Below are 13,394 nucleotides of genomic sequence, written 5' to 3'. Positions count from 1 at the left end.
AGAGATCAAGTTATTCTGTACCTTAGCTTTGAAATGTTTTGATAATTTGATATCCTTGCTCGCTGTGTACAATACTGGAGCTGGCACCTTGCCATGGTGGGGTAGATTGCATGATTTTGTGATGTGTCCCTGTGGGCTGTAACAACAGCAACCGAAATTAGGCTCTTGCAGGTTTAACAATCCAGCCGTGCCAATAATCACAGTAATGCTTACCCTCTTGTTTATTATTGCTTTATTTGACAGCCGGAGGAAGCACACAGTACCTTTAGGAAATGAAGTTGATTTTTACATTCATAGGCTGTCTGTTGATAAAGCCTGAAATCTGTTACAAATGGAGATACTGAGGAGCTGAACTTGCACTACGGAAAAACAAATGCTAAGAGAAAGGGATAAGGGCGTAAAATAGAGAAAGAGTGGTGGTTAGAGAGAGGAAGAGACAGCGAGAAAACTAAGACAGAAAAAGACAAGTATATATGCTTAGGGAGGTAGAAATAAGAAGCTTAGATAGATGGAGAGAATGTAGGAGAGAGGGGGGGCAAATACATTGGTGTCAGTGCAGCCACTTCCTGTGATCAGAGAGAGAAAGAGAGAGAGAGAGAAATGAAGAGAGCCCTCTAGAGCTAGCGCCCATCATTCAGCCCAAGACAAAAAGAGAGTGATCATCACCCGTGTCCTTGCAGAGAAATAGAGAAAAGAGGATGACCATTACATGGAGGACAGGTGTCATGCTGATGCTGATGTTTTTTTCTTCTGCAGGTAAGTGCCAACCTAGATGTATTACGGTAGTCACTAAATAGCCATGGTAGACTGCACAGAAGTGGCGATACCATCAAAACTGTTCAGCAAGTATATGAGCTGTTGGTTCTGAATTCATGTGGGAGGGCTAAGGTTAGGAAAATGGTACATTAAAGTTGTTTGTTTGGTTATAAATGGACTTCAATGCTTTCTAGTGTGGCTAGATAGTACGTTTCCTGTGCTACTGTGTATATGCTCTGTCCAAAGCCCTTCGATGGCGTTCCTCTCCCACCCTCACCGCCTTCACCTCCTTACCCACCCAGAGGTGCTCTATCCTGAGTACGGAGAGTGTCCTCCCCCTGGTCAGGAGAGAGAGGCAGGCTCCAGGAGATTTAGTGCTCTGTACCCTACCTATCTGTTCATGTTTGTGATTGAGTGGCTACCTTTCTACGCATCTATTTTTAGAGTCTGTGAAGAACATGAAAGCTTAGACGTGGCCTTGTTCGTTTCCGCATTACCAGAATGGCAAAGTCACAGACATACACATATGCGAAAGAGTAGCACCTGTTGGTGTTTGATAACTGAAAACTAGAGAGTGATTATTCCGAGACAATGTTGCTGCTGAATAAAGAGGGTGACTCAATAGTGAATTTGAAATAAAGTCCTTGATGCAAAATCAAAACTCCAAAAAGTGAATCTTTCCAATGAAGTAATCCTAACATACCATACATTCACGTGTGCAGGTCAATGTGTGTGTGTGTGTGTTTGTGTGTGTGTGTGTGTATGCGTGCACCTGTACAGATGTAGGATCTTAATTGATCACTATTTTGTTGCTGAGAATTTCCCTGCAAAGAAGGAAAATCAAACTTGTAGTGTATTTGAGTTTTAAAAAAGTGGGAATTAAACAGACTTGATTTGCCCTAATGAAAAATTAATCAACCCCTAAAAAAATGTATATTTATTATAACCCACATAATAATTCACATTTCCTGTTGCTGCAGGATTATTTTCTTGCTGTAGCAAACTGTCTCTGATTAAGATCCTACATCTTGTAGAAATGTAGATGATCACCAGCTGGCCCCAGCTAAATGGTCTCAGGCATTTCCCCCCACACCTTTCTTACACTAATAAGTGCTAGAAATTACTCAAGCAACAGCTTCTCTAGAAACCACTGAACTATATAGTGTGGAGGCAAACCACAGAAAGATTGAGAGAGATATAGAGCTCCCCCTTTTTAGTGACAGGGAGACTGTTATCTATATTTCCGATTACATGCAAACTTTCTCTTACATTAGTGTACTGTAGTAAAATGTCTCCAAATTCCACCTATGTAAATATAGGTACAGCTCTGTGCTCAGTACTACCCCATTCTCCTTTCTAGTTAAGTATCCAGTCACCTTTTTACAGTTTTTCTCAATCGAGTACAAGCATTCTTTTTTGTAACAATGTTGATTTTCAAAAACAGGGTCCACAAGACACACAACTCTGTGGCATTTTGCAAAACAGTAAATATCTTTTCAAAATGTAGTTGCCTTCTCAAAACATAAATACATTCATCAGAACTATATTATACCATGCAAATTGCAAATACATCCATCAAAAGAACAGTACTGCCTGCAAAAGATTAACCCAACCTCATACACTTATACTGTATCTTGAGTCCAAGCACACAAACAGAAAGTTAAAAAATTCCAGTTGATCAAAACATTTTCTTTGCCGTCACTAAATCATGATGATCAAAATTGGAAGAACAACTATCCAACGGTGCAGAATTATGGGCAATTATTCTGTTTTTTAATGCAAATTTCACCCCAAAATGTCATACACATCAAATATTCCTGATGAAATAAGCACATTTATTCATTGGTACTATCATAATCTAATTCCATCTATTCAATACAATGGCTGGTTTGCTTATAGTCGGAAGTTTACATACACTTAGGTTGAAGTCATTAAAAGTCGTTCTTCAACCACTCCACAAATGTTTTGTTACCAAACTATAGTTTTGGCAAGTCGGTTAGGACATCTACCTTGTGCATGACAAGTCATTTTTCCAACAATTGTTTACAGACATCTTATTTCACTTATAATTCACTGTATCACAATTCCAGTGGGTCAGAAGTTTACATACACTAAGTTGACTGTGCCTAACAGCTTGGAAAATTCCAGAAAATGATGTCATGGCTTTAGAAGCTTATTATAGGCGAATTGACACAATTTGAGTCAATTGGAGGTGTACCTGTGGATGTATTACAAGGTCCACCTTCAAACTCAGTGCCTCTTTGCTTGACATCATGGGAAAATCAAAAGAAATCAGCCAAGACATAAAAAAAAAAAATTGTAGACCACCAGTCTGGTTCATCCTTGGGAGCAATTTCCAAGCGCCTGAAGGTACCACGTTTATCTGTACAAACAATAGTACGCAAGTATAAACACCATGGGACCACGCAGCCGTCATACCTCTCAGGAAGGAGATGTGTTCTGTCTCTTAGAGATTAACGTACTTTGGTGCGAAAAATGGAAATCAATCTCAGAACAACAGCAATGGACCTTGTGAAGATGCTGGAGGAAACGGGTACAAAAGTATCTATCCACAGTATACATGTCCTATATCGACAAAACCTGAAAGGCCGCTCATCAAGAAAGAAGCCACTGCTCCAAAACCGCCATAAAAAAGCCAGAACACGGTTTGCAACTGCACATGGGGACAAAGATCGTACTTTTTGGAGAAATGTCCTCTGGTCTGATGAAACAAAAATAGAACTGTTTGGCCATAATGACCATTGTTATGTTTGGAGGATAAAGGGGGATGCTTGCAAGCCGAAGAACACCATCCCAACCGTGAAGCACGGGGGTGGCAGCATCATGTTGTGGGGGTGCTTTGCTGCAGGAGGGACTGGTGCACTTCACAAAATAGATGGCGTCATGAGGGAGGACAATTATGTGGATATATTGAAGCAACATCTCAAGACATCAGTCAGGAAGTTAAAGCTTGGTTGCAAATGGGTCTTCCAAATGGACAATGACCCCAAGCATACTTCCAAAGTTGTGTAAAAATGGCTTAAGGACAACAAAGTCAAGGTATTGGAGTGACCTTCACAAAGCCCTGACCTCAATCCTATAGAAAATTTGTGGGCAGAACTGAAAAAGTGTGCGAGCAAGGAGGCCTACAAACCTGCCTCAGTTACGCCAGCTCTGTCAGGAGGAATGGGCCAAAATTCACGCAACTTATTGTGGGAAGCTTGTGGAAGGCTACCCTAAAACGTTTGACCCAAGTTAAACAATTTAAAGGCAATGCTACCAAATACTAATAGAGTGTATGTTAACTTCTGACCCACTTTGAATGTGATGAAATTAATAACAGCTGAAATAAATCATTCGCTCTACTATTATTCTGACATTTCACATTCTTAAAATAAAGTGGTGATCCTAACTGACCTAAGACAGGGAATTTTTACTAGGATTAAATGTCAGGAATTGTGAACAACTGAGTTTAAATGTATTTGGCTGAGGTGTATGTAAACTTCCGACTTCAACTGTATTATTATACCTCCCCCTTCTCTGCGCTCGTGTGTGTGCCCTGTCTGTGTTTTAAAGACTCTTCATCTTCTGTGTGCCCTGTAGAGGCTTCATTGAATGAACCGGTCATCTGCTACATACTGGACGGAGTCCTGATTCTCTACTCCATCATCACCACCGTTCTATTCTTCAAAGTGAAGGTGAGTCACAATACAGGTGGGTAATGCCTTCCATTGTCTACCAATGATGAGGTACTAGTTATTTAAGTGTATACAGTGAGGATGAGTTAGTGCACATGTTACAGAGGCGTGTTATCGTTCAATTGAATACATAGAAATGGATGTAGAACAGTGTTATCCACTCCTTGTTTCTGCTCCTCCCCTCTTCTCTCTGTCTACAGTGGGGCAAGTCTGTAACTGCACCTGTGGAGGACTCCACATATGCAGTGAGCTACAATCTCCCATACCGTGTGTGTGTGTGTGTGTGTGTGTGTGTGTGTGTGTGTGTGTGTGTGTGTGTGTGTGTGTGTGTGTGTGTGTGTGTGTGTGTGTGTGTGTGTGTGTAGTGGCATCATGGACAGGACATGGTACTGACATTCTGAATGTACAGTACCGGTCAAAAGTTTGGACACCTTCTCATTCAAGGGTTTTTCTTTATTTTTACTGTTTCTACTTTGTAGAATAATAGTGAAGACATCAAAACTATGAAATAACACATGGAATCATGTAGTAACCAAAAACGTGTTAAACAAATCTAAATATAGTTTATATTTTAGATTCTTCAAAGTAGCCACCCTTTGCCTTTATGACAGCTTTGCAGACTCTCTCCATAGTATTCTCTCAACCAGCTTCACCTGGAATGCTTTTCCAACAGTCTTGAAGGAGTTCCCACATATGCTGAGCACTTATTGACTGGATTTCCTTCACTCTGCGGCCCAACTCATCCCAAACCATCTCAATTGGGTAGAGGTCGGGTGATTGTGGAGGCCAGGTCATCTGATGCAACACTCTCCCATCACTCTCCTCCTTGGTCAAATAGCTCTTACACAGCCTGGAGGTGTGTTTGGTCATTATCCTGTTGAAAAACCAATGATAGTCCACTAAGCACAAACCAGATGGGATGGCGTATCGCTGTTGTAGCCATGCTGGTTAAGTGTGCCTTGAATTCTAAATAAATCACTGACAGTGTCACCAGCAAAGCACCCCCACACCACCTCCATGTTTCACGGTGGGAACCACACATGCAGAGATCATCTATTCGCCTACTCTGCGTTTCACAAAGACACGGTGGTTGGAGCCAAAAATCAAAAATTTGGACTCATCAGACCAAAGGACAGATTTCCACCATTCTAATGTCCATTCTAATGTCCATTGCTCGTGTTTCTTGGCCCAAGCAAATCTCTTCTTATTATTGGTGTCCTTTAGTAGTGGTTTCTAATGCAGCAATTCGACCATGAAGGCCTGATTCACACAGTCTCCTCTGAACAGTTGATGTGTCTGTTACTTGAACTCTGTGAAGCATTTATTTGGCCTGCAATTTCTGAGGCTGGTACCTCTAATGAACTTATCCTCTGCAGCAGAGGTAACTCTGGGTCTTCCTTTCCTGTGGTGGTCCTCATGAGAGCCAGATTCATCAGTGCTTGATGGTTTTTGCGACTGCACTTAAGAAACTTTCGAAGTTCTTGAAATGAGAGTGTGCAAAGCTGTCATCAAGGCAAAGGGTGGCTACTTTGAAGAATCTCAAATATAAAATATATTTTGATTTGTTTGACACTTTTTTGGTTACTACATGATTCCATATGTGTTATTTCATAGTTTTGATGTCTTCACTATGTTTCTGCAATGTAGAAAATAAATGAAACCCTTGAACGAGTAGGTATGTCCAAAGTTTGACTGGTACTGTATGTTTTTGTAAAGGAACTCCTGACGGGTACTATTGCTGACGACTATGAGGATCTAAGGACTGACCAGACTGCAGCTACTAGACGGGTGAGTGAGAGGGCTATTATGACTAGCGTGTGAGAGAGGCCGTGTTATAATTCTGAGCACAGTCTTTTTAATGCGTTCATGTTTGTGGTTGTCCCTCTTAGAAGCGCAGACAGGAAGCTAGTAGCGACACATACCAGGTAAGGACTACTCCTTATATACCACAGGCTTATAACCGTGTTCCAATTCTGAGATGTTGCAGAGCACTGTGATCCTAAATGCAGGTTCATCCACTTCTGCAAGCCTTCCATTCCAGGGGCGCTTTATTCATTCATTGACCAATACCATAAAACTTGTTTTGTTTTCTAGGCTCTCCAGATAAAAGATGATGGGAGTGAGGCCTACCAGGTGATCGAGTCCAAGGGGAGGGTAAGAGTCACATGTAGTGAACAAAACACATGACTCAGCCCCCTGTGCTGAGTCATGTGAACGACATATCTGCATTTACTGGTATTGTGACATGGAACATTGAAAATCTATAGGTTATGTACATTTGAGAGATGGAAAGATGAAATCTCTACTCTGCCATCCATACCCTATACTGTGGATAGTCATCAGCGTGTCATAAAACTGCTATCAAACTTACATGACAAAACTAGGGCAACACAAGTGAAATGTTGTTGTCCAACTTAATCTGTAGAAAAGCTCCTGAAGGCTATTAACCTACACATTCTTCCTGTGGGTTCTCTCTTCTCACAGACTCGCAAGAAGGACAAGAAAGCCAAGGTCCCCCCGCCTCTCAGTGCAAACACCCAGACTCAGACCCAGCCCTCCGCCCTGCCACCACCTCCAAACTGATCTGACCCAGTCAGCCCTCGGCACGGAGGCAGCTGTTTACTCCATTGGCAGATCTCCCCTGCACTGATCCCAGTCAGCCCTCGGCACAGAGGCAGCTGTTTACTCCATTGGCAGATCTCCCCTGCACTGATCCCCCAGTCAGCTTATATCTCTGAAGATAACAGCATAGAAGGTTATCTGCTTTCTAGCTATAGCAGTGTTCTACTCCTGAGCTCAACTCCCTGCTCTGTTATTGCATGTTACAAATCAGCAGAAACGTGTGCATGTCTTATCTATGTGTATTATCATGTCATTTGTTAAGTTTATCGACTGCTTTCTGTGCCCTTTATGGCTGTATGTGGTAATGTTGATATTTTCAACATGATAAAAGACACAGTACACGTTCCAATGTTAAAACACTTGGAAAATGGTTTAATGATGTTTACAACTAAAGAGAACTGTACAGTTACAGTAAAATATTGTTTATATATATATATATATATAAACAAATAAAATACAGCAGACAAATGCATCAAATCTACCATGTGTCCTGATTCACATACTTTAAAATGTTCTACACAATCTTTGAGTTCTATATGCCACCACCCGCCATGTCTGGAGGGGGGCGTTTCGTAGTCGGATCGGAGGCATGTGTCCATAGTGAGCAGTGTTCTAGTCCAAACTGGAACGGTAGAACCGCGCGTCACAACGACAGCGTGGCTCCCAGAGTTCTAGAGTGACAAGACGGAGATTATTCAGAGGAAAGACTACAGTCTGGGACGATACAGTGGACACATTCCTTTAGTTTAGCCCAAACTTATTTTACAGAATGCATTTCTCAAAAATCCACAAACAGTAGTAATATGTACAGGTTTACCTTATTTAGTTTTTTATATATTTTTTTAAACCATGGTCACTTGGGCCGTGTTGACTGATATGATCACACACATAATTTGACACACCCAAAACATACAAAAATACTATATCTTTAACCTACCAAGTGTAAGACAGTTCTGCAATTAGTTCCATGCTGTGACAGAAAAAGAGCGATACACCAAACAAACGAGAAGTTTTTCATTTAGGTTTCTCAGAAATATACCAAAATATACATCTATGCTTTGGAATTACTGAGGCTAGAACTAAAGCCAGTGCTGGGGTTGTCTCTTAATACACAAGCTGCAGGGTGAGAGGAAGGGAGAGAGAGCGAGTGACAGGACAGAGAGTTATCTTTGGTATCTGCGTTTGTAAAACATTAAATATTTGGATATTTTTGCATTGGGATAATGCTTGTGAGATCCTACAACTCCCCACTTGGAATAAAGCATCAAACAAAGCTTCCCTGGGACCCCATTGGCCAAAGAGTTTAGCCAATCGGACACAGGCCATGCAGAGTGAAGGACCATGATGCATAGTGTCAAAGCTGAACAGAGAGAATCGAGAAACATAATAAGAAATGAGGGAGGGAATGTAAGAAAGAAAACGGTGATGAGACAGAGAGACAGAAACAGTACCCTAGAACCAGAGAATGTGTATCTTAGAGACAATGTGTCCTGGCAACTACAATGCACTGACTGTACCCAAGAGGCAGAAACAGTGTATTTTCGTGACAGTCTTTGAACATGTGTGTCCTAGCAACAGTTCTTCAGACAGACAGATAGAGACAGTGAGTCCTGAGCATAAACAGTGTGCACAGGATCAACCCTCAGTGTGTATTAACAAACATCACCCAGCCACCACGGGATTGGTTAATTGACCTGTCCATCAGAGAAGCCCACTTTGCCCCTCCACACTCAACCTATCCCCATCCACAGGCACTGCTACAGGTACCAGTTGTGTCCACGGTGCACACACAGCTCTGCCATATAGGTGTATTGACTTTACAGGTGTGCACAGCTGAATGTGTGTATCATGGGATAGTGAGGCAGAGAGGGGTGAGAGATGGTGTAGTCCATATACAATCACTTAGAAGTCTTTGGTTAATGTTCCCACAGGAAAGAAAGAGAGCACACCAGGTGAACAGACACACACACACCAACATCTACATTCAGAATCTAAATTAGAATAAAATAGGGCAGGATTGTCAAATCATAGAAAACAGAATGGAGGGGTAAATCAAGTACATACTAGTGGTAAATATTTCAGAGGTAAAACCAAAGAAAAATGTGGATAATACTTTCAGCCTTATGAGACAATTGGAGGTTGAGGTCTGAGAGGCCAGTGTGTTTAGGGAGACCGATGGTTATGCTCTTGTAAAAAAATATGATAAAAAAATAAGCAGACATTCTGGTACTGGTGCGTGTCTCCCCCCGGTGGCTGCAACTGACACTGGACACTAAAAACGGACATCTGTAGGCTTCTCTGACAGGACCTTGATGTTTATGTTTATGTTTTTTTATAATATTCAGCTTTACATGTTTTTATTTCTAAAGTAGATTAAAGCAGGTTTCACTTAGTCTTGAGTTAAAAATGAGGTATACAACAGCTCCCTTAACCCAGCTAGTTACCCCAGACTTACTGGTGCCGTTCTGCACTTTCCCTTTACACCCACCACACAGGGGGGTAGACCACATGCATCAACACAGATCCACTTCTAGAGAGAGAACCAGAGAGAGATACACAACTTCACAAGTCTTATACTCAGAGGAAACACCTATTCAATATTATCATCCCCTTCTTCCCTTGAATGATTTTATCATAATCTCATCTTTCTCTGTAAACTGAAAACGCACCATCATGGTCTGCAGTCAGCACTCCCTTCTCTCAATCACACACACACACACACACACACACGCACGTGCGCGCACACACACACACACACACACACACACACACCTCTGCTGGAGTTCAGTTATTAGTAAAGCTTTTCTATAGGTATTCCGACCTGTATGAGTCACCCCTAAAATCATAGGTTGCAACATAACCACGACAGAACAGCACTCTCCCAAATGATGCCTAAAATACACTGTAGATTTTCAGCAAAGACCTATGCACTGAGTGAGCTAGCTAAACACAAAAGCTAGTGAGGAGGTAGCCTCTCTCACTAGATTACTCTCATACACTGTCGCACAAACAACAATATGCTACAATGCTTGTCTTCTAAATAACAATAAGGCATAAATGTCAATGTTAATCTTTTGTCAAACCTAGAAAGACAGTGATCTTGCCCTCTCATGCTATACAAAACAATTAAAGGCATAAGTAATAAAAAAAAACATTCAAATGATTGTTAAAAACAGCACATCAAATCAAATCCATAGTAAACCAAACAACCAGACAAAAAAAATGTAAGATTAAGATCAGGCGCATCAGTCTGTTTGTTCCCCTAGCAACTGCACAAGCAGGGACTGTCCGATTGAAGCACCACAGCAAGCCTCTCTCACTCAAGAGACCACACCCACACATGTAATGGGCACAGGTGTCCGCAAATCACGCACCAAGGGGGTGCGGTCAAAGTTTTTGGTCTTGACATTAATAAAAACGTTTTTTTTAAAAGTTTTTTTTTGTATAAGCATGACAAAACATTACATTCAGTCTTGATAACATACTAGTTCAAATATAAAATATGAATATCTTACATAAGTTGTATATATATATATTTATCTCTAATCCTTTAGTCGTTCCTCAGATAAATATTTCAGTAACTTCCCATGTTGCCGATGGCCAATGGTTCACGACTACAAACAGCAACTACAAGTCCCATTCGGCCTGCCATGACCTCAAGGACAGAAAACCAGTGAAGTGAGCAGCATCGAGACATCAACCCAGCCGCAGAGAGAAAGGCTTTCACTTTGCTTTGGCAAGGATCACAAAATAATGTCAAACCTGTTCAAACCTGGAAATACCCCATAAGTAGTAGTACTAGAAAATAGCAGTAGTAGTTTGTCCTAGTTTTAGATAACGATTACTCTTTTGTTTATTTTTAAATGGCAAAGCCATTCGGTACTTGTACCAGTGGAGGCTGGTGGGAGGAGCTATAGGAGGACGGCCTCATTGTAATGGCTGGAATGGATTCGATGGAACGGAGTCAAACACGCCGTTTCCATATTATTTATATGTTTGATACCGTTCCATTGATTCCATTCCAGACAGTACAATGAACCCATCCTCCTATAGCTCCCCCCACCAGCCTCCACTGACTTGTACATTCTACAATATTCTACGGGTGTGAGATTTCTTAAAGTGAACCTAATGTTTAAGTGATGCTGAGGTATTCCGTCAAAGTAATTCACGATTAGAAAAGGAGCACATACAAATGTATTAGCGTAGAGAGATGTCTCTGCTTTTTCAAACTAGGCAGTCATTCATCTGGTTACGTTAGGGCCGATAGAAGAACACTATTGTTGTGTGGGGTTGTTGTTTACGAAAGGGGCAGCTCGGTAAGGGCGGCACAGGGCTAACATCTTTACTGGTGCTGACAGGGGATGAGCCCCCATAGTAAAGTTAGTTGGGCGATGAGAGGAAGGAGAGAGGGCTTCAACCACGTGACCTGAGAGCTGCTAACAGGATGTGGTTAGAAAGCTAGAAGAAGAAAACGTGCAGGTCCTTGTTCCTTAGAAGTGGGTTAGAGGCGGGGGTTGCCAAAAGGATTCAAATAGGTGGGTATAAGAGAAGAAAACTTGTCAGTAGTAATGTGTAGGTTAGTGATCGTGTGAACAGCAACTTGCGCGAGCACACAGGCACAGCAGCTAGTGAGAAAACAACTTTGGTTCAAGCTTTTTATTTCATGGCTAAAGATTGGTAGAAAAACTACAACGGACAGCCCCTACCCGACTACTGAATGCCTGACTACAGCCCAAACTGCTGCCAAAGCAGATACACCAGTCTAGAAAGGATCACAACACAGTCCGCCATATGATCATAGGGGGAAACGTAGAGAAACAGGAAAGATTATTGAGGGCAAGCACCCACTGATATCATATAACCACTACCATTCAAACCTAAACACCACTCAAATATATTAACTTTATACAGGGGGACAATACCCCTGATCTCCCTTCTTCCCATCCCTTTCTATTTGGATATTTGCGCTGCCACTTTAAAGCTGAGCAGGGAGAGCCTTAGTCAAATTAAAAAATAAGTTTGTCTTTGGAAAGTGATCATCAAAATATTGCATTTGTATCTCCTGTTGTCTAGAGGGAGAGCTTGTACTCAAATATTGGACTAGGCTAAGCTACACTGACAATACACAGCAACAAATATTTTTGGTACAACTTGAAGTAAGCCAGTCAAAAGACTGCAGAAATAAAGGACAGAATGTTGGGACAGAATGTTTAACTTCTCTAAAACAGGCAGACTACAGTTCATAAATCCAGTTTTTTTTGGTACAGATACTGTGCACAAGTAGATAAAGCGGCATTAAAAAATCTATCAGAGCAAAAACAGACAACGACCCCATCTACCTCACACCAACTCCATCCAGTTGGCATGAAAACCATAGACACCAACCGACATAGCAGTCAGAGAACACTCAGGCATAGAACTCCATGGATCATACAGCTAACCCCTGCCCCCAAACCAGTTACAGCTCTAAGCGTTGTCATTTCAGTCATTTCATATCAGTGTCTACGGTCCACACCTAGACTACGGTTTACAAAATAGTGGCAGGCAAAATATATATTTTTTATATAAACAAACTCAGTGTTACCAGACAGAAGACCGGAGAGAGAACACATGGTCAACCCCGCTCCTTAAAGCAACGATAACCGTTATATCGGCCATTTATTATTACTCGGTTTTAAAGCCTTATAACCACGATTAGAAATTGATATACAGTACCAGTCAAAGCTTTGGACACACCTACTCATTCCAGGGTTTGTCTTCATTTTCTACTATTTTCTACATTGTAGAATAATAGTGAAGACATCAAAACTATGAAATAACACATGGGGAATCATGTAGTAACCAAAAAAAGTGTTAAACAAATCTAAATATATTTTATATTTGAGATTCTTCAATGTAGCCACCCTTTGCCTTGATGACAGCTTTGCCACTCTTGGCATTCTCTCAACCAGCATCATGAGGTAGTCACCTGGAATGCATTTCAATTAACAGGTGTTCCTTGTTAAAAGTTAATTTGTGGAATTTCTTACTCTTATCAGTTGTGGTGTGACAAGGTAGGGGTGGTATACAGAAGATACACCTATTTGGTAAAAGACCAAGTCCATATTAAGGCAAGAACAGCTCAAATAAGCAAAGAGAAACGACAGCCCATCATTACTTTAAGACATGAAGGTAAGTCAATGCGGAACATTTCAAGAACTTTGAAAGTTTATCAAGTGCAGTCGCAAAAACCATACAGCACTTTGATGAAACTGGCTCTCATGAGGACCGCCCCGCCACAGGAAAGGAAGACCCAGAGTTACCTCTACTGCAGAGGAA

The 13,394-nt window shown here is 41.3% G+C and overlaps 1 protein-coding gene across 1 annotated transcript; it reads left to right on the top strand.

Annotated features, from left to right (window-relative positions):
* The first annotated feature begins 568 nt into the window (after window positions 1-568).
* On the top strand, window positions 569-11,665 carry LOC116357674 (high affinity immunoglobulin epsilon receptor subunit gamma). The gene is made up of 7 exons (XM_031805383.1): window positions 569-756; window positions 4,360-4,454; window positions 4,655-4,699; window positions 6,171-6,242; window positions 6,344-6,379; window positions 6,549-6,608; window positions 6,939-11,665. The coding sequence occupies exons 1-7, from the start codon at window positions 699-701 to the stop codon at window positions 7,035-7,037; spliced, it is 465 nt and encodes a 154-aa protein (XP_031661243.1). The 5' UTR covers window positions 569-698; the 3' UTR covers window positions 7,038-11,665.
* The last annotated feature ends 1,729 nt before the right edge of the window (window positions 11,666-13,394 follow it).

Source organism: Oncorhynchus kisutch, linkage group LG26 (assembly GCF_002021735.2).
Source record: "Oncorhynchus kisutch isolate 150728-3 linkage group LG26, Okis_V2, whole genome shotgun sequence".
Taxonomy (NCBI): domain Eukaryota; kingdom Metazoa; phylum Chordata; class Actinopteri; order Salmoniformes; family Salmonidae; genus Oncorhynchus; species Oncorhynchus kisutch.
This window is presented reverse-complemented; position numbering and strand designations above follow the sequence as displayed.

Bases quoted from the DNA above. Each gene is read 5' to 3' on its own strand.
- LOC116357674 (XM_031805383.1), top strand. From the start codon at position 699: ATGACCATTACATGGAGGACAGGTGTCATGCTGATGCTGATGTTTTTT. The intron at 4,700-6,170 runs GTGAGCTACAAT...GTTTTTGTAAAG, and splicing joins TGGAGGACTCCACATATGCA to GAACTCCTGACGGGTACTAT. The intron at 6,380-6,548 runs GTAAGGACTACT...TTTGTTTTCTAG, and splicing joins CTAGTAGCGACACATACCAG to GCTCTCCAGATAAAAGATGA.